Genomic DNA, 22,160 nt, shown 5'->3' on the forward strand with positions numbered 1-22,160 from the left:
GGGTGCTTTTAGCAGGTTATATTATTGCTATGATTACCGATTGTGTCGCGAAAAATATAAAAAATGTTCAAAAACGATTGGGCAGTTTTTTTATACCATAATTGTACCATCAACTGATAAAGAGTGGTTATAATGACGTATCAAAGCTGGAATTGGGAACTGTTTTCAGCACCTTCTGTTAGTGTTCTAGTTTCTTACTTACGAGCAATATGGGATGCCATGAACACGCTAGAGAAATTCATAACTTAGAACAGTGGTAGATCTCGGGAAGGCGAGAGAGACGTTTAGTATTTGCGTCGCCCTCTAGGCAGCGTTGTTTTGGCTAGGCACACACTCCTCCCCAAAAAACGTTCCTTGGCATGGGATGTGTGCATGACAAGCGAAAAGAACGTCGCTAGGGATGAAAAAGAAAAATCACAAGAAAGACCGACAAAAACAACGTACTGTTTACACGATCTGACGCTGAAAAAAAGTAGCAGATAACAAGAGCTGTGCAACACAACAAAATATGACCTCTTTCTTTAGGTTAGTTTATTTCACCGATAAATCGATTGTGGTAAGAGACAAAGTTTAAGAATGATGAATGAAAAAAGGCAAGGAAAAATGCTGGTGACCATAAATTCTTTTTTTTTTTTTTTTTTTTTGAGGCGCTTGATCTTCGGAGGATCTGTTCTATACAAAAAGGTTTCCAACAATTACAAAATATCTACTATACAAAGATATCATTGACACACAAATTGTGTACACCACTGCTAAGTGAATATGATTCATTTTATCAATCAAACCGTTGTGGTAAGAGACAAATTTTAAGAATACTGAAGAAAAAAAGACGAGGAAAAATGCCGGCGACCATATGTTTCCCTGATGCTCTTGATCTTAAGATGAACTGACTAAATACAAACAGGTTTCCATCAATTATGAAGTATTTACTATACAAAGATATCATCGGCACACAATTTATGTACAGTACTGCTAAGAGAATATGATTTATTGTACCAATCAAACCTTTGTGGTAAGAGAAAAAGTTGCTGAATAAAAAAATAAAAAAAAAAAGACGAGGAAAAAACGCGGGGGACCATAATTTTTCCCTGAGGCCTTTGATCTTCAAAGGAACTGACTAAATACAAGCAAATTTGATTAATTTACAGAGTGTACTATATACATGTTATTTGCCGGCTTGAAAATGCTGCCCGAGGCCGCAGGCTGAGGGCAGCATTTTCAAGCTCGAGGCCACAGTTTTTCACTATACGGACTGACCTTAAGCCGGCAATTTTTTTTTTTCCTGCAGTAAATTGGTTTTACAGATTACAAATGGGTTTGTTTACGCAACTCTTGTCATTGAATCGGCTTGGGCGCCGTCTACTAACGGTGATCAACGATTTGTAAGAAACCTCGGCAACGAGCGAGTAACTCAGATAGTAGACAAAAATATATGTATTAAAGAACAGATTTTTTCGAACTACTTTGTGTTAGTTGCATTTATTTCACCAGTTAAGTTCTCCAAAATTGTTTTTGCGGTGAGAAATTTCGTGAGAAGTTTTACTACGAAAACAATTTCTGACAGTCGTTGCTTTTAAAATCATTTGAAATCAGACTTTTCTACCTTAAATTGAAGGGCAGAAAGCGAGGAAATTCGTTAAGTGTATTCCACAGAAATTCTCCTAAATACAGCAACGATCAGAGAGGTAGACTCGACTGAAATCATTGACTCAAACTTTACGGCGAGAGAAACATAGGATTACGCGCCATTTCAGCGCCAAGCACAAACAACCAAGCAAACTCTCACAACTTCAAAACACTCAATTAAATTCACTTACAGTGACTTTCCTTGCCATTTTAAAGTGAACAGAGAAAAACGTGCGTTGACTAATCGTCGATGGACGTGTAAAAATGGCAAAAGATTGACGATTACCGCTAACTTTTAGGAGCGAAATTTAGGCAGCGAAGAAAAAATCCGGCCCGTGGGCCGTATCTTAAAAAGCTGGACCGGTCACGTCCGTACGATTAGCCAATCAAATTCGAGGATTTAGGAATATGGCCCGCTCAGATGCTTGAGAAAAAAAAATAAACAAACATATCATTGACATCCAGTTTACTAACACTTCTGCCAAAAGGAAAATTCCTAAAAATTACCTTCTTTTAATTTTAGTTTTTTCTTTATTTTTTTAAATTCTAATTAGTTAGGAATTGTTATTAGTGAGGAATTTTTATTTTATATACACGACCACATCAGCTCTGCTGTAACTTTTAATCGTGTTTAAATAAATTCTATCATTATCATTATCATCATCATCATCATCATCATCATCATTATCATTATTATTATTATGCATCGTGAATTAAATGATGATTTCATCAAAAAAAAAAAATGATGGTTTCTAAGATATGACGCGAGCTCTCTTCTGTTAACAATTAAAAAATATAATATGTTTTTTCCAATCCGGAACTAAGTAAACTTTAGCATCCACCTTGGAAAAAATCAGTCTCTCTCCAAATTGTTTTGTTTGTTCTGGAAAAAGATGCGTCAGATGTTTGTCTGGAATTCTACGAAAATGAACCAACTTTTCCTCCACCCACACTTTTCACTCCTTGAAGCGACGTAATTCTAAGTCCTTGGATATGCCGCTGCCTTGGTGTGTCGCTGACGTGAACTAAACCTTAGAAGGTGTCTGAGTCATCCGTGATGTCATCATGTTGCACATTCTCATACGCTTTCTAAGAAAAAAAAAATACATGTAAGGATTTATTCACCTTGGGTTACGCCGTCGGTGAATAAATCAGGTACACAAGAGGTGCTGAAAATAACCCGCTTAAATTCCACATGGGCGAGGCTGACGACAGCAACCACAAAGTAATGTAATTTGTTCACTTCTTATATCGCATTGTGTTTGTATTCATCGGATGCATATGCGAAATAATAGAATAAAAGTGCTAAAAGTCTGCCCTGGGACTTGACAAGGGCGAGGTCGACTAAGAAATAGTAAAAATATTTGGTGGCTGCATACACGTATATTGGAATGCGTTTGGATTTATTAGCTTCATATGCAGAATAAAGAATAAGCACTCGGAAACAGGGACTGCGATTTCTAATTGATAAATTCGTACAGTATAAATATGTTCTGCCTCACGTTTTAGCATTCATTCCTTCCAACATTAGAAGACATGACTGACTCGGGAGAGGACTTTTCTTGGTTCGCAGAACAGTTCAAGTGGTTTGTGAAAGGTAAGCGGTAAACTAGGCAAGTTGCTACCGACTGCAACCTCCACGACTACCGAGTTGCTTATAGTGAGGTACATTTTAGCATTTCAGAAGTGACTGATGAAATGGGATTTAGTTTTGAAAACGATGAGAAATTTCCAGATATTCCATCAGTTTGTAATAAGATAACAATTTGCAATTTTCTGTAATTAATTTCATTCCTCAAAGCTCGTCAAATTTTCCCGCTGAGCGTCGTATTTTCAACTCTCTTCTTGGTGTTTGAAAATATGATGATCTTTTGAATCCCTGCTTGATTTAACATACTAAACACGAAAGACCGTGTTTGACCACATTTCTAAACACCGAAAAGAGAGTTGAAAATAAGACGCGCAACGGAGTATTTTTTAAGAACTTCAAGGTGTTTGGAAATGTGGTCAAACACTGTCTTGAGTGTTTGATATATCTCCTCAATCGAAGGAGAGAATGGACAATTTAAATCGTAAAAATCTATGCTGATTAAGATCAGGTATCCAAACACCGTCACGATCATGATTTCCTTTGTTTAAACTTGATGAATCATGAATGACTCTGAGAATTATTCCATAGAAAATTATAGGAATTTACTAACGAGATCTTTTTCAGCAAAGCTGTTATAAAAGTACCAATATACAGAAACAGCAAAAGGGGAAAAACACTATAGAATTGTTAGAAGCACTGACAGTTACCGTGACAAGTAAACAAGCGGCACATACCTTAACTTTCCTTAGGAGACATTTGATCCGTTTTGTTATGTCTTCAAAAGTAGGCCTCATCAAGGGGTTTTCCATCCAACAGTTTTGCATGAGCGCATATCTACAAAAAAAAAGGGGGATAATGCTTTTACATCACAGCACATCACATCGCATCATTTGACATGACATGTCGTGACATGAGATGACAGAAAATAGCACACAATGACATTGTATTACACTACATTGGTTTGGAAGAATAAGAAATGTGGGCGGGGATCATGAACGCATGCGAGTGTTTCCACCACTTCTTGCACGTGCTTTCTTATAGGCCGGGTGTTTTAAAATATCGTATATCATACCATCGCTATTATATACAAGGTTATATCCATCACTAAAATCTGACCAATGGACACCAAACTTGGAACATAGATTACACCAGCGTCCATGAGGAAGCTCTTTAAAATAAACATAGGGTACTTTGAAATAAAAAAAATTTTGGCAGTACGAAGAAAATGAGTTGGCAGGCAATACTTCTCTTCGCTTACGAAGAAGAGTAAAGGTCCCACGCTTTGTCAGAAATAAAGTTCTCGTGAAATTCTCCTTCCTGTTTTCCAGGTATCTTCTCTAATTCATGTTTGGAAAATTTGGAGAAAGGTCGAGTTAAACACTATAATGCGAGATTGTTATGGAAAAGATAAGCCCGAGTTATCGAACTTACAGTTCCTCGGTGCAATGGTCGGGACGAGGCATCCGTCTTCCCGAGGAGAGAAAACTTTTAAGAGCCCATGGTGTTGCTATATCAGGGTAGGGTAGCTCACCTGCTAAGGAGATGAAATGAGCTTCAAACGCGAACATGCATAAGCAGTATAAATTAGAATAAGTTGAATCTACTGTAGAAAGTAATCTAGCCAACGAATTAAAAGTGTAACATTTTTAGAGCTTTGTGAACAAAGAGAATGAAACACGATTACTCTTTTGAACTGTACTGAACACGTAGCTTAGTTATCCATTAATCGAATCAAAAGTAAAATAACAGCAGTTATTTCCACCCTCCACAAAAACCAACACTCCAAATTCCAATTCGACCAGAATAGAGGACCTACACGATAACCAGCTAAGGCTGATGTGGCTTCCTCTCTAAATATATTAATTTATTAGAATTACGTGTCGATTCCTCTTCTGCCGAGACGTTGCCAGAGATCTGCCTTGGGAGGTACATGTTGGAAAAGGGCTTATAAAACTGACGTGCAAGTGGTAGAGGAGTTGAATAAAAGCAATCAATCTAATTAAAAAGGGTTGAAATACTTGAAAATCACATGAACGAGGTTAAATTGCCGATTTTCATGTGACCTTGTCATACTCCGAAATGAATAAAAAAGACCTATCCACCTGAGGTTTTAGTTTCAATAGACATAGGACCCTCTAAAAACTGGCCCTTTTGCAAGGTTTTAGCTCGACAGGGTTCTTCTTTTATTCATAGAGCTAGCCTGAGAAGGCTGTCGCCTATGTCAAAAGATGATTGATCTCTTGAGTTTTTGCTAAACGAACGGTCCTTGCATTAGATGAGGTATTCATTTCATGTGCTCCAGCTTTAGAGTAATAGGACACAACCTTGCGGTTGGCATGGGAAGCGACTTTGATTTGCGTGACCTTTAAAAGCCTCACTTGTCACCAGCACTACCGCACTGGAAACGGACAAGAGTAACGGCAGGTTAACTTGATCACAATATAACAATAGCAAGTACGCTGACCTTTCAAGCCTCACTTATCACCAGTATTACCCCGCACTGGAAACGCACAAGAGTATTGGCAGGTCAAATTTGAACACGCGACATTGAAAGCCTCACTTATCTCCCTGGCAGCACCGGATCGGACAAAACTATTGGCAGGTGCACAAATGAAAGGGGCAAAACACTGCCCAAAGCTTGGGGGAAGTCGCTACCCGAAGACTTAACTGCCAACCCCGAAGGAGGTGACCCCCAGGTTTATTGACAAACAAAACATCCTCCACACCGGAAGGGAGGGTGGGAATTTTCTTTACTTTTGATCAAAGCTTACTGAGTACAGCACGCCACCGAAGGGAAGTGCTTTTACACTGCCAATAATGGTGCTTTTTTAGCTAGATATGACTATGGGTGTAACCAATAGAAAGCTGCCATGATGCAGATCATATTGTGATAAGACTAGACAATCTTTCGCAACACTTGACACAATAAAGCATTCAAGGATCTCACTCGATCTCTGCGGGTGCCAAACATAGTTTAACAGCGTTCTAACATAGTTAAATATAATAACTAACTGTTTCCGAGGTTTGCACGTCACGCTCCATTAACTGCGTTTTACTGCTTGCTTTCGTAAAGCTTTCTTAGGACAAATATTTCTCCAAAATACACTGGTGTGAAAAACAAAAACAAAGACAAAAGCAAACAAACAGGAAAAACCTTCAGACCGAAATATTGGCGTGGTTGTTTATATTTAAATCTTCTGTCATATCTCAGATTTTTGACTTGATTGACTGAATGGTTACCATTTATGTTTTAGATGTCACAACAGTGAAAACCAGCAGAAAAGCGCACGTAGCTCTGAGAACAAAATGTCGAGTGGGTGAGTGAGTGAGTGAGTGAGTGAGTGAGTGAGTGAGTGAGAGTGAGTAGACCAACCTAGCTAGGTTGGTGGCTCGTGTTTTATACCAGAATTCTAAAGCAAATATTCTCAATTCTTGTAGCTCCATCAACTCTTTTTTTAGCAGGCTTAATATTATCAATTACCTTTGAAAATCTGGAGGAATAATTTCATTTGTATTTTAATCATTTGCACGTACTTACCAAATGTCACGATTTCCCATAAAAGAATACCAAAAGACCATCTGAAAAGACAAATATATATATATATGAAATTTAACACGACTAACTTACAAACTATGGAACAAACTAGTTGTAGATATTAATTAAGCCTACTCAGACCGTGGGAAATTTTGAAAATCGTTGTTTAAAACAATAGCAGTTTTGAGTGTTGCTGAGTGACGTCTGTGGTTTCCTGACATTTAATAGAAATCGTAAGCTAATTCAAGTTATTCGGTGGATATTAGAAAATAACGCCGTCATTTCCTCTTTTCTTGACGTCATTATTACATGTTATGGACCTCAAAGGAAATGTTCTTTGTTTAAGCAATAGACCACTCTTTCTATGGGTTTACCGGCACAATAAACCACTTAGGATGTTGGGAGAACACTCGAAAAGCCTGTAAATCACGAGCCGTTAGGCGAGTGATTTACAAGCTTTTCTCGTGTTCTCCCAACATCCCAAGTGGTTTATTGAACCGGTAAACCCATGGAAAGAGTAGTCTATCGCTTTTATGAAATAACTATGGGAAAAACCTGGCGATGGGAAGAAAATTTATTGTACTTTTGCGATCAAGTTGCTTATTCTCATTAAATTCATGAGATGACGCGACAAACCAATCACAGCGACTGAAGGAATGAAAGCACAGACTCCGCGCCGGACACGAAATCCGCAATGCAAAGCGACGAAAACATTTCACGCTAAGAAAGTTTATAGGTGAAAGGTAAAAAGAATATTAATAAACTCACAAGTATTCTGACGGGGAAATGCAGGGATTCGTAGGTGGAATCGGTGATCACGAAAGTAAAAGGCTGTACAAAAGTGCGCAAGTAGTCCAAAGTTCATGTGCTTGGCGACGTGATTCAACGCAGTGTTTACGATAACTTTCCAAAGTTTTGCGAATGGAATAAAGGTTACTTACAGAAACGCTGCTTCCAAAATTTATTCAGAAGTTATTTACTTATGTCGAGGGCTATGAAGTGCATGTTTCTTGGTATTTTGCTATATGAAAACTATTGTCTGAAAGCTAAGCTTATGGAAACCAAATTCATTTATCGTTTTATAACACGATAGAAAATATTTTCCCTGCCTTTTTGACAACCCAGATTGATCAGTCAAGCCCAGCTGACTCCGTCCTCCACAGACCGTGGGAAGCACCAAAAAAAGGATTTAAAACTTCCTTAATTTTAATCTCAAGCGTAACCGGAGTCGGCGTAGAATTTTCGCCGTGGAAAAACATATAAAGCTTTATATGACGACCAACTTCTGGTCCTTTTTTTCCTTGCAAATTTCTATGTTGAATGAAAAGATATTCGTGCTATTGATATCTCAGCAAGTGAAAGGCAAAACTCGTTATTACATTTGTTATCGCTAGAGTGCCGAGTTCTCTAGTTCCCGCGTAGAGTTGCCATAGATCGGGAGCCGTGGTTCACCGGTACAACAGAATATAGGTTTAGCAACTCTATTGACCAATCAGAGCGTGCGTAGTATCTCAGTTATTTTATAAATGTTCTATAAATCATTCAAGCTTCATCGTCATGGCTTCGATTCACTAGGAGTTACAGGATAAGGAACTCAAAAGCCCCTTGATCTTTGAACAATAGCGAGGCAAGATGACCAAATTCTGCCCGCACTGAACGATGTGTTCTTCTTATCATTTTTTTATGGGGTTGGAAGCCAATATGTACTCCCAATGCATCATTTGCAAGGTTCTTAAGTCAAGCATAAAATGAAGGTTGAGCGTCCTCCAGGTGTTGTCCTTGACGTCGCCATCCTCGTTGCAGAAGATGTATTATACAGTGTAAGGCTTGACAATTGTAAAACATGCAAGAAAACGCACATATAGCGTGATTCTGTTACTTACACGTCACTCTGTGATGTATAGACCAGAAATCTCAACGATTCTAAAGACAGCCATCTCCAGGGGACCTTACCCTATGAAAGAAAATGTACCCAAGTATTGCTAACTGACATGGAAGTAACTGAATACATTATAGTTTGATTTCTTTTTCTTGTCACTGGAAAGCCCTTGCTACTGAAAAGCCCCATCAGGGGAGTGTCAAGAAACTATTGTTGTTGTTGTTGCTGTTTCTGTCCACAAATAGCATTGGCTTATCGAAATAAGACATTATTGACCCGGGGAAATAGCTCTCGCCAGAATTTCGTTCATTGTGTGGCGCACGCGTGGTGCACGGTAGCCGTGTTTGTTTTGGTCTTACGGCAGCGTGTTCGGCGTCTATCCTGTACTTACATTGGACGTCTTGTTGTATATGCCACGATCTGAGATATCTCTTGCCAATCCAAAGTCTCCAAGTTTGGCAACTTTATTTTCGTCAATGAAGACATTTCTTGCTGCTAAGTCGCCATGAATACACTGTAGAAAAGAACACATGAGGCGTTTCCATAAATTCCGGAACAGGCAAAATGACCAAGCCCAAAACAGCAGCAACTCGTGAAGTGAGGTTATGATATTCTTATTTTAAACACACGAAGAATATGTTCCAACAAAGTAGAGATTGCCAAATTGGAGAACAGTTACCTCATCTTACCCTAACATTTAATTTTGAAACAAAAAATTTTTAAACTTTTCATAACTAATCCGTCACAAGGTTGCCACTATGACGAAAGGAGCAACCCTGAGTTGTCATGATTACAAAATAACTTCATACGAAATGGAGGTGCAGGAAAATTCCAAAGCTGAGTGACTAATTTTGTCTTCAACAAGAAACAATTTTTTGACTATTTGTTGCCAATCGGAAAAGATGAAATGCATCTCCTTGCTTGACATTTGACGCAGCATAAAACTTAGCATTGTTTCCTTGTAGAGCCATAACAACAGACATTTAGAACCATATTTTTATAGTACAAGTACACTGTAACCAATGTATCACGCACCTTCTTGCTTTCCAAGTGCTGCATTCCTGAGGCGATCTGCAGAGCAATTTTTATCAGCTCCCGATCATTCAGCGCACATTTGACATTCTCGTACTCGCCGTGCTCACTAGGGGCAGGCTTGGATGTCAACAAACTTTCAAGAGTTCCTCCAGGAATCAAATCAGTGACCAGAAGAATATTTTCTAACCAAATAACAAGAAAAAGTGGTTAACTCTTAATAGCCTGGTCTCCTTTGAGACGGAAGTGTTCAGAGAAAGTCCCGCCGTATTTTGAAACAGTACCCAAGCTTCAAGAATCTTTAGTTATACATCAGCGCGGACAGTTTCTCGCTCCCCGATGCTCCAGTCTGCATAGAATTACAGTGTTTCACTATTGTTGTTTAACATCTGAAATTAGTAAAGCCAAGAACCGAAAAATGTATGATGCACCGCCGAGCCAGACGGTCTGGGTGCTAGCTCTTCCTGGGGCTATTTTGTTGTGTTCTTGGGTCAGACACTTCTATCACTGTGCTTCTCTCCAGCCAGGTGTATGAATGGGTAAAGAGAAATTCATTGATTTTCTCGATGGGCCAGTTGGCTCGAATCGATCTTTATTTTACCAAGTCGAAACTGAAGGGCAAAAGATTTCAAAAGATCCCCAACTGAAACGTCACAAAAACGAATTGCCGGGACATTTAAGCTAGTCCTGGATTAGCTTAATCGCGCTTTGAACATCCTTGCACTAGCCTAAAATATTCGAATAACTCCTAGGTAGCTGGAAACTTAGTGACAATCCATTTTATTGCCGTTTTTTAGCTCATGGTCACATGATGATTTCTTGACAACTTACCACCCTGGGTGCACGCGCCAACTAAGTTGACTATATTAGGATGCCGTCCAACCCGTTTCAACATCTGTATTTCACTGAGTAGAGCAACTTTTTTTGCCATACCAGCTGTGTCTATATATTCAAAGAGAAGAAAAAGCTAAATTTGTCTAGTAATTCACTTATCATTTTCAAATAGATCATCCCCGAGTCCCCTTGTGCTCTGTGTCAAAACAAGTCTTCATGCGAAACCATTCCTATGGAAATGTTTCCGCCTACAGGTTCATTTTCATGCAAATCAAACTCATTTTTATATGAAATGTTTGGAACGAATTCTGGATTTGAAACAGAGGCACAAAGCATCTCGGGAATGACCTATTTTAGCTTTATAGTCGGCTGCATGCTATAGCGAAATACAGATCCTCTATGACGTTTTTAAGAGGACGTAATTAAGTGATCTTAAATTTGTTTTTCACTTCTTTTTCTTTTGCTATTTTTTTTTTACAAACATGTACAGTTTCGCATGGTGTGATCGTGTGACCGTCCCGAGTAGGGTAGTTGTGAGAGGACCTGCTATTGCTGACTGACTTTCGGAGCGGAAGTCATCTTCAGAGTCGGCACGTCATTGAAAATGATTGGTCAGTATAAGCGTGATGGTATAGATTGAAAAAATGACAAAAATAGTCATGAGAACCAGACGATTTTGTCTTGTGCTGATTGAGATGCAGTATAACCAACACAAGGAATGAATTCACTATCAACATACAAACCTTTCAACTGTTTCACTGCTACATCAATGGCTTTCGTATCCTTACAATGATAGCGTCCTTTATAGACAATCCCAAATTCCCCTTCGCCTAGCACTTCATCTCGGACTTCAAGCCTTTTTAGATCGATTTCATAGTCTTCCTCGATGTCTTGGGAATTAATAGAAGAACTTTCATTATATTTTGTGCCCTCTTTAGTTTCTTTTGTAGGCTTTTGAGGTCTGGGGAACTCCGGTGTTGGCAGCAACTCTCTAACTTTTTGGGGCTCCCCAGGTGAAAGGTCAACACCTAAAGCACTTAGCATTGGCTTTGTTTCAGCTTCTGTTTCACTCATAAAACCACGTGAAGGCAATAACTTAGGTTCCTTTTCAGTCTCTTGCCATACTGCAATAACACCAGCGTTCTTTTCAATATCCAAGGGGATGTGTTGTCCTTCAAGGATGTTGCCTCTACTTCCCTTATCTGGCATCTGAAAATTAGGATTCTTGCTTTCTGATTGCAACATACGCAAACGCGTCACATTGTGTTCCGAGTTTTCTTCCATTCTTTGACTCTCCTTTTCAATTTGTGGAATCGGAGGCAGTGGTCTTGCTTGAGGAGGCTTATTGACTGGACGTTCAACACCTAATAACGGGTTTTCCTCAGGACTGTGTCCTGACAGCGACACTTCCTCGTGTTCTTGGGGTGCTATTGATGATGGAGTGTTGTCGATATAATCGTATATGTTTTTGAGTTGGTCTTCCTCTTGTATCTGCCTGGTAAATGTTGCGCCCGGCTCAGGGTTTTTGTTGTCGTATGTCTGGAAAGAATTATAAAAATACGTCATTGTACGTGTTTAAAACTATTGTGGAAGATGAAAGAAGTCTTCCCTGACATTATTCATCCTAATCAGACAGGATATGTAAAAGATCGTTTTATAGACGAAACTATTCGATCTATTTACAATGTCAAGGACTTTACTGTGAAAGAAAACATTCCCAGTTTAATGCTATTCATTGATTTTCAAAAGGCATTCGACAGTGTTGAAAGAGAATTTCTTTTTAAATGCCTAGGGGCACTCAATTTTGGTCTAGATTCCCTTCACTGGGTTAAACTCTTCTATAAAAATATACAAAGCTGTATCTTGAACAACGGTATGACTTCAAATTTCTTTACGCTGGAACGAGGAGTTCGGCAGGGAGACCCGCTGTCTCCATATCTGTTCGTAATAGCTGTAGAAACACTGGCTATCGCCATTAGACAGAATTCGGACATTAAAGGAATTTATATCGGAGAAGACTACTATCTTCTCTGGCCCAAGGGTTTGAACAATCGGTTTCAGCTCAATCATACTATGGTGTTGCCCTCTTCCCTTAACAAGCAGCGTGTTCTCGCACAATTCCAGATAACGCCTAAGAGCAAGGACGAAGACATCTGTGTCGGGAGAGTGAATCTGTAGTTGGGTTGCTCCATTAGCCGTAGCATCGAGGGTATGCAAGATCATCTTTGTGTCAGCTTCCTCTTGGTTACTCTGTAAACGTCCCACATCCTTGGGTGTTTCCTGGCACTCAATGCCCCATGCCACCACCAGTTGCCTTCCACTACGATCAGCATACTCTTTAATCTTTTGGCCCAAATAGATGGTGAGCTCCATTTTGGTATTCCTGTGTGACGGGAGTCGTTTCAACGGAACTTTAGCAATGTGCGCTGTTTTGGTGATGTGGTAATACACTGGAGCTTGGCCTCCTTGCCGTCTAACCCTAATGGCCGCTTTGAGTGAAAAAGGTAAATCATATCTGTCGAAAATTAAACGCACTTCATTACTTCCAGTATACGTCTGCAGAACACAGTTGCTGAAGTGTTCAGCCAGCTGTACGCAATGTTTGATCCACTCTGGCTTGTAAAGTGACTGAACTTCTGCCATACCATCTACAATTGCGACTTGCACTTGATCTTCATTTGGACTAGCTACTCTCCTGTTGTTTCTATTTGTCATTCAGCTTCTCTAGAATGTTCATTAGATTACTCTTGGATGAACAGCGAAGCATTGTGGCATCAGCAGCAAACGATGATCGCGTGACTACCGAAAATTCGTTTTGGCATACAGTCTCCTTTATGAAAGTGAAGAATGATTCATATATGAATTATTTCATATAAACTTCACATCATTAGTCTCCTTTATATCGATTGCTGGCCTGCTCTTGCACACCATCATCATACGCGCGAAAAGGGACCTATCCTCTTGAAGCTCCACAATCTTGTCTGCTGCAGTGGCCTTTATCACCTTTGAACTGGTTTTCCATGTTAGGAGTTTTCTCTTCTTCATGGGCGACCAAAGATTGACTTCGCCAGACTAGACTCGTTCTTTTACAAAACAGTCAAACAGTCTCCTACCGATCTCACTTTGTTCACACAAATTTTTCTTTACCGTTTCTGGCATAACCACCTTGTTCACTAGGCTGAACAGGTCGGTATGTGCATCAGAGAATGGATTCCTGAAGCTTTCAATAGTGGCTTTTAACTGTACTACACCTTTCTCTTCGCGGGCTAAGACAGCTGTAGTGAGGTTATGATGACAACCTTGAGGCTTGGAAGACGCCCCCGCCATGTTCTTTGCTTGTTCAGCTAGGCTTGTGAGCTCTGGAGATATCAGGAAGACTTTCGTCTGAGCAGCTTCATTTAAGGTGATATGATCCCAACCAATCCTCCAGAGACTTTCATAGAGCGGTTCTTCTATTCGAGTGCATTGTCGGCTCCTACTGCTCAGAATGGTACTTCAGCATTCTTGTTCACTCCCCAGTTTCCTTGGATGAACTCTTCATATACTTCTGGATCTGATGCTTTTAAGGATGACATCTCAGCAATTTACACAGGAATCATATGTGCATAGTTTTTTTTCACCGTGGACTTTTCATATGAAAGTCCCAACCTTATAAACATGTTTGAACGCACAGGTGTTATCTACCAAGAATACTTCATACCTCATCCTTTTGCAATGTTCCATGCTCTCCAGTGCAGCTTTTGTGTCAGCCTCGTTTTCATGCAAGCATGGTCACGTGATAACCCTTACAATATAGGCATGTTTGATTACACGGATGACATACACCCAACAATACCTTCGTCAATCTCTTTCTTCGTCAGGAGACGTTTAAAGGCTTTCCAGTGAAGCTTCTGTGTGAACCTCGTTTTGGTGCTAGCTTGGTCACGTGACCCCAATAACCTCTTAAAATCGCCTCTTCATATTTGGAACATTGATGTACATAATTGTGGTGATTTGGGTTCAATCTTGCGCAAATAATGGATAGCTATAGGCAATTTTATGTTTGGGCCTCGTTTTCATGTTGGGTTACACACATCACATTTTTGACCCCCCCCATAAATCTCGTCTGAGCGAGTTCCAAAGTTGCCACCAAAACTTAACACATTTAAGGGTCCCCTTAACACATTTAGACGACTGGCTTACTTTCTTCACGAAATTCCCACGGGACTTTATTTCATGACATTTGCTGCCGGACTAATACGATCTTTAAAAGAAAGTAAAGAAGAATATTTTGGTATTAAGTGGCCTAAAATCCCGATTAAAGCTCTGGGTGTATATTTCACATATGATCAGAAATTATTAAAGGAAAAGAACTTTATTGAAAGGCTAGATAGTATTAAAAAACTCATTAACATTTGGTCCTCTAGGGGCCTGTCTATTTATGGCAATGCGACAATAATTATATCTTTTCTGATCCCAAAGTTCGTCTACATATGTTCGTTACTTCCTACACCAAAGGAAATTGGGAATAAACTGAATCAATCGCTATTCAAGTCCTTATGGAAAGGTACAGACAAAGTAACTCGCGTGTCAGCAATAAACGATTATGAGAAAGGCGGTCTTAGAATGATAGATTTGGAAAGCATGGTGAAATCTTTAAGGTTGGCTTGGCTAAAACGACTATTTAATGATTCAAATGCAACATGGAAGACGTATTTACTTCATCTGTTAGAGCCTGTAGGAGGTCTGTTCTTTCTAAATTGTAATTATGAAGTTTCTGATTGCACGATATCTTCTCAAGTTTTACCACGAGCTTTTGTTATGGTGGTCGGAGTTCCGCGATTTTTTTTTGCTTCAGAAAGTGATTGGAAAAATATTGTTTGGAATAGTAAAGAGATTCGAATAGACAACAAGCCGGTATATTATAAAAATTACTTTAAGTCGGGAATCATTTACATACACGATCTTCTATTTAACTTAAATACAATACTGACTCCTATAAGAATATAGTTAATTTATTTGGAGTATTGTCCGGTTTGCAATTAAATAATAATAATAATAATAATAATAAAAAAACAAAAGCCTTGTGGATTGGTGCTTCGAGCAAAAGATAGAGCCTTTAAAATTCCAGTGTCCAAAAGATCCCATAAAATTCCTTGGAACTTACCTTTCACACGATGCAGCTGCCAACAACAACAATAATTTTTATGTCAAAATAAGGAAAATGGAAACGAAGCTTAATATATGGCGGTCGCAGGACCTGACGCTCTTTGGAAGAACTATGCTAGCAAAATCTCTAGGTTTGTCTCAGCTAATCTACAGTTACGCATCAGTTCATATGGACCTTGAATTCAATTTGCGAAAACTTCGATTTCCAACTATCTAAAGATATCACTCTTAATTTAAAGAAAACTTTCTGCAAGCAGTTTTATAAACGTTTTGTAGAGGAAATCAAAACAGAACCTACTGCTATTAAATCATGGCGGAAAAATTGTCTTGGAGTTGCTGACAATTGGGTGAACTGTATCCAAAACAATTATAAAATCACTCGGGATAATAAGTTAAGACAATTCTATTTCAAGTTGTTGCACAGAATACTAGTCACTAATAAAGAACTTAATCGATTTGGAATAACTGACTGTGTCAAATGTGTTCTGTGCGGTGAAAATGCCTCTATTGAACATGCATTCTTTGATTGTCAATCTCTCTTGAAATTATGTGACGAGTCTCTTCGATGGTTCAATAGTTTACACCAAATCAATGTCAGCCTAACCTCGCTACAATGCTTTCTCAATTTACCAACACCAAACACCAATCTCAAAAGAAACAAGATACTTCTGAATTCATATCCAAATTTATTATCCAGCTTGAAATAGACAAATGACTTGACGTGACTACGTTGCCCTTTCCCCCAGCTATATACATTTGAACAAAGCTATAGAGACATATTGTTTGTAATATTTAGTATCGTATACATTATCGACTATTTCTCATTAGAATATTATCAGTTGTAACAACCCTCTTTTTTGCACTACTTTTGTAATTTGTTGCAATATTGTAATATGTTTGTATCAATAAAATAAACTATATGTATATATATATATAAAAAAATAGACTCCTATAACTATTTTTTGAACAAAGTCGACAAAAGTAATTTTCTACAATGGGCGGGCCTCCCTCATTCTATACCTTCACATTTAAAAGAAATCAGCCTAGATACACCAATCATATCTCCATCACTTATAATTGAAAATAAAATATTCGATATTAAAGACAAAAAAATCAAAAGATTATTACTCGCTGCTGGTTTTAAAAGAGCTCAACCTCCTAATATTATCCACAAAGTGAAGAGTGATTTTAATTTCACAAGCCAATAATTTAGAGAAATCTCGTTACCACATTTAGTTGCACTGGAGTCATATGTCAAGGCCTTCCAATACAAAGTAATTAGTTTTATTCTCTACACTAACAGCAAACTATGCAAAATTGGATTTAGAATTAATGATGCATGTACTTTTTGTAATGATGAACCTGCTTTTTATCAAATTTATGAAACTATTTCATAGTAATTGGAAATTATTTTTGTGGGACTGCAGAAGAAGCCAAACATTACATAAAATTCAAGGACTGCAATCAAAGCTTAAGATTAAATATAAAACTGAAAAAAAATATCAACAAGAAAAACTTCTTTGAAAAGAAATGGGTGCTCACTCCAATATAATTAATTATGCCCATCTTATTTTATTGACTTTTTATTTTAATATGAATGTATCTTTTATTTTGTTGTTCATTGCTTCAATATGAATGTAAGTAGCATCAGTAATCATATTATTTTGTAAGTAGTGTAAGAAGTGGTATCGTAAGTTAAATAAGTAAACGTATTGTTTTGTAGAGTAAGTTATACAAATTGTATTATTGTAAGTAGCACCTGTAATTGCATTAATTGTAAGTAGTGTAAGTAGTGCGTAAGTAATGGAATTGTATAAAAGCGTTTTGTCGGTAATGTAATGGACTTAGGTAGTTGTATTACTTTTGTAAATAGTGTAAGTAGACGTACCATTGTTTGTAAGTAGTGTGAATCACAATTAAAGTGTCATAAAAAAAGTGTTTAAAACTACTGTGTCTTCACGGAAGGAAAATGTGTAAGAAAATACGCAAAACATGGACCCAGGGGTGGGGCTACTCGGATACATTGCTGATCGAGGGGTGTAATTCTATTAGACTAAAACGTCCAAGTCGAACAACCCAGAAAGTGACCAAAAACCTTCCTTATTTTGCCCTCAGTATAACGTGACGAGAAACACGGAACGTGAACTCTTATGAAAAAATGTCTAACACAGGAAAATACGGTAACTAAAAGCGCTTCAGGGTAAATATTACAGGACAAGCAAAATTTCCTTAAAAAAAAAATGTCTCCTTTCTAATTTTGTCCATATCTACAGTCCTTTGTTGGGATGATTCCGTGCTCATCAGAAAACAGAACATCGAAATTCCTCTATTTTCTTGTTTTTACACCTTTCTGTTAGATATTTTACGAGTCGCTTTACGTTGTTTTACGTTTCAAATATTTTACCATGTTTCCTGGATAAAGCTTTATATTATGTATATTTTGTTTGTCGAACGCTAGTAACTAACACTTACAGACAATTTTCTGGCTTTAGTAAATAAACACTTTTAAGTGCAGCATCTCTTTGATTTAGTCACTTCTGAGATATTTGACAGAAATAATGTACTGTTGTATTTTAAACTACCTGATTACGAAGACATCGCCCTCTGAAGTATCGCAAATATACACTGACACCCCCAAAAAACATAATCGCAAAGGACAAAGGCAAAGCGATCGCTATGATCTCGAAATTTTTCCTTTTACTTGTTGCTGATGGCCCTGAAAAATAGAAATAAGTGTTGGAAGAAGGCATTCCTACACTTACACCAGTGTTCTAGTGCCTGCAGATAATCTGCTGATATTGATTAAAATCTGTTGACACTGATTATGAGTATAAACATATTAAAATGTTAGCACTAAATGTCGGTGAAATGTATATCGATCACTCTTGGTCATAGAAAACCAAGGAGAGCAAATTTTTCAGATCATCACAGCAAAAATGCTTATCAAAGTATTGTTCACAATAATAATAATAATAATAATAACAATAATAATAATAAAGTTTTTTGGGCGCATTGAGAAAACTCAATGCGCTTATATTACTATATATATACGAAAAAATAAATTAGTTAAAACCTACACAATGTTTCTTATAACAGTAATAAGTAAAATAAATGAAATAGGTAATTTAAAAATTAGTCAAGGCAGTGTTTCTTTAATATCCCTTTCATATGAATCATCGAACACGTATTGGAAGTAACGTACCCTTCATTTTACGGGAGTCCTTTTTCAAAACTCCCAAAGTTTTAAACATGAAATAATTATTAAAAACAACAGTATAATGATAATCTTAGTAATTTCCTGACCTTCCGTTCCTTCAACGTGAGAAGCAGATCTGGCTTTGTTGACGTCATCTATTTACGTAGTAAATAAAAAAAAAAGAGTGAAATCGATTATTCTCGTATAAATATAAAATCAACATTTCCTCAATATGTTCGTAGTTTCTAGCTTGTTTCTTAGAAAAGAAATATCCAGTTTTGGTTAAGTTTGGCTCCCCGAGAAACATTTGAGATTTGGGACATTTACCCATGAAATGCTCCAAATCGCTCTTTACTTTGTTCGCGGGCATTTTCAAATGAGCGCCAGTGGAAAAGTCTGCCTGCTACAGCAACCTTAAAAGTGCACTGAATTTCACATCCTGTACTAAATTCTAGCTTTGCTCTGGTTGACTGTGCTTGCAAAAACATAACTGGAAATACCTCTATATCCTAATGCCACAATTGAAATCTTTACTCCAGCACTGTTGTTCGCAACACAATAATATATACCATAATCTTTGCTCTTGACCTCTGTTATCACCAACAGGCCGAAACTGTTATTGCCATCGCCTGTTAAGATCTCTGGCGTTGGGTTGTATGGAAGTGAGACTAAATCATTGCCTTTTGCCCACGTGATGGTTGGTTTGGGATAACCAGTGGCAATGCAATTAAAAGTCACATTGGACCCGAGAAGAGCAGTCTGGTTCACTAGAACATTGACAAACTCTGGGCTTTTGATGTCTACAGAATGATAAGAATTCATTACTTACTGAATATTGCTTAAGCAGTTTTACTACAAATGATTAGTCATACATTTTACGTAAGGTGCCTTTTAAAATTTTATTGGGATTCCTTTTCAGTAAAACACCCAAATTCCTAAACATGAAATACCGTAACGAAAAATAACAATAAAAATAATTGCCTCACCTTCCTTTAGTGCCGTTCTGGATTTCTTTACACCAGCTATTTATACAGTGAATACAAAAAAAGGAGAAAGAAAAGGTTGTTTTCATATGAATATGACATAAATAACTTACACTCTTTCGCTTACTTTGCAAATCGTAGCAGGTGACTTAACAGGACTACGGATAAATTCTACCTTCGCTACAGAGCCAAAAAGCTTTGAGTCACGTGCACGTTGGTCAGTTAGGCCCAAGAGATATGTTTTTATTTGGCATTGTTAACATTACGGGTTAAAGAAATACATCGATAAAAACAATGAACTGTGCATGCACATGCGGACACGTCAACCCCCCATAAACTACTATTAAGGGGGGGGGGGGGGGAGCGTGTCCTCCGCCAAATGCTTGAGTGTAAAAATAAGCATAGACTTCAATTTAACCTGTCCTGCTATGAAGCCGTCCACGTTTAGCTGATATATTTTTATTTTATTTTTTTAAAGCAAATTAGAGTGAAGCTTCCTTTCTGATCGACGCTAGGAAATCACAATCATTTCATTTGTTTTCTTTACTTACCATGAAGATCAATTATTTTCGTGGTGCAGTGTTCATTATAAGTCCTCGCTCTGCAAGTGTAGATACCAAATGTTTTGTTCGTCAGGGCACTGACTGTAACTGTGCAGCTCATACGTGCTGCTCGTGGCGATCCAGCTTTACATTTATCCCCGAATCGTTCATCTTGTGGACCAAACCATTCAATCAAATATGGTTTTGCGTTTTCACTCTTGTGGCTATCAGCTTGCCAAGCAGTGCAAGTCAAATTAACGGCTGCACCAACAGCTAGAATGTTGGATGGCGAAGTTATTTCAATGCGAGGCTCATCTGATTCCAAGGAAAAAAAAAAGAAACAAAAGAGACCAAAAGACATGATTTGATAGATGCACGAATTCGATACACAAGTCAATCTACTAGAGATCAAAGATTTTTGTTATACCTCCCAACTCAAATGCGTTTTCCGATTGAAGGAGAACGTGTCAAATGCCGTGGGTCAAAACTCACCAACTCCCTAGGGTGAAAAAAACTCACTAACTCCCTTGGGAAACAACAACTTGAACTTTCGACTCGCACGTGATCAGGTCGTGCACCTTGTAACGGTGGCAAATTTGTGTGCCAGTCGGCCTGATGTCAAAAAGCCATTGAAGTCGGGCAACTTTTCTCACTAGAGAAGGCATTCATTGTTGAAGAAAAGGGATTTATAATTCGGCAAAAACATATCAGATTAACCAAGGGGAAAATTTGAACATTTTGTGTCTTCAAGCTTTTAATTTGGTGCCAAAAATGGGTCGCCCGCGTTCGGCAACTCGCTCTTTGATCGTTGTTCCTCGCCAAATCAAAACCAGAATTCTCCAGTTAAGCATTAGAAGAAGGAAAAGCAACTTAAGTATTGTCTTTATTTTTGTTAGCTGCGAAAAAAAGACTGTTATCGTGTCGTTTCGGTAGGACAGCTCGGTTTGACTGCCGCTCGTACTACAGGCATAGCCACCGCAGGCGTCAAGCAAATAAATTTTTCGCATTTTTTTTTTCTATTTTTGAGTTGGGAGGTATAACAAAACACTTAATGACTGACCCCTCGGGAAACGGTGAGTTTTGTTTCCCCTCGACCTCAATGGTCCCCTCGGTTTCGCCTTGGGGAACATTGAGGGTCTCGGGGAAACAAAACTCACTGTTTCCCTTCAGTGGGGCCAGTCATTAAGCGCTTAATACCATGATGTTCAAAACATCCAAAATTGTAAGTGCTTAAAACGGCCAACTTTTACGGAGCATAGTTTTTTTCCTCTCTCTACCTTTCATTTCTTACTATAATTCTGTTTTTTCTTTTCAAACAATTGCCATCTGTGTCTTTGTTTAATCTTCCCTTAGTAATAACGCGTCTTGGAGGCGTTGAAATTATAGCTGTATTAATCATCACTATTCAAATAAACCATGTTCTAAAATTTACTATTTTGCAACCCCCGCCCAATATTCACCTTTTAGACATGTATATTGTTATTTAGTCCATTTCAATATATTGCTAATATTATAACTTACCAGCTTTGTTTTGGTTGCAATATTGACACCAGACAGATGGGAGGATTGATAAACCAGTAACAGCAAGTAATGACAGGAAGTACTTGGTAATACATCCCAGCCAAGAAATACTGGCCATCATCACACGTCTCAGACTATGGATTCTTTTGGTTCAAATAATCTGATAGTCAAACGTTTGAACAGGTGTTGGATTGTTGTGGCAACATAATGCAGCATAACATACTCAACAAAATATGCAGCTCATGTTTAGTCAACCTACGATCAAATTGCTCA

General features: G+C 38.1%; 1 protein-coding gene and 1 pseudogene across 1 annotated transcript; both read right to left on the reverse strand.

Annotated features, from left to right (window-relative positions):
- Positions 1-2,396: 2,396 nt before the first annotated feature.
- On the reverse strand, positions 2,397-18,422 carry LOC145491511 (fibroblast growth factor receptor 1-like). The gene is made up of 10 exons (XM_081470755.1): positions 18,228-18,422; positions 11,241-12,036; positions 10,495-10,605; positions 9,667-9,848; positions 9,023-9,145; positions 8,636-8,706; positions 6,756-6,796; positions 4,649-4,748; positions 3,952-4,051; positions 2,397-2,715 (listed from the first exon to the last, which is right to left on the reverse strand). The coding sequence occupies exons 1-10, from the start codon at positions 18,393-18,395 to the stop codon at positions 2,659-2,661; spliced, it is 1,749 nt and encodes a 582-aa protein (XP_081326881.1). The 5' UTR covers positions 18,396-18,422; the 3' UTR covers positions 2,397-2,658.
- A 760-nt stretch (positions 18,423-19,182) lies between these two features.
- On the reverse strand, positions 19,183-22,008 carry LOC145491534 (peroxidasin homolog; annotated as a pseudogene).
- Between the last annotated feature and the right edge of the window lie 152 nt (positions 22,009-22,160).

This window comes from Orbicella franksi, chromosome 6, assembly GCF_964199315.1.
Source record: "Orbicella franksi chromosome 6, jaOrbFran1.1, whole genome shotgun sequence".
NCBI lineage: Eukaryota > Metazoa > Cnidaria > Anthozoa > Scleractinia > Merulinidae > Orbicella > Orbicella franksi.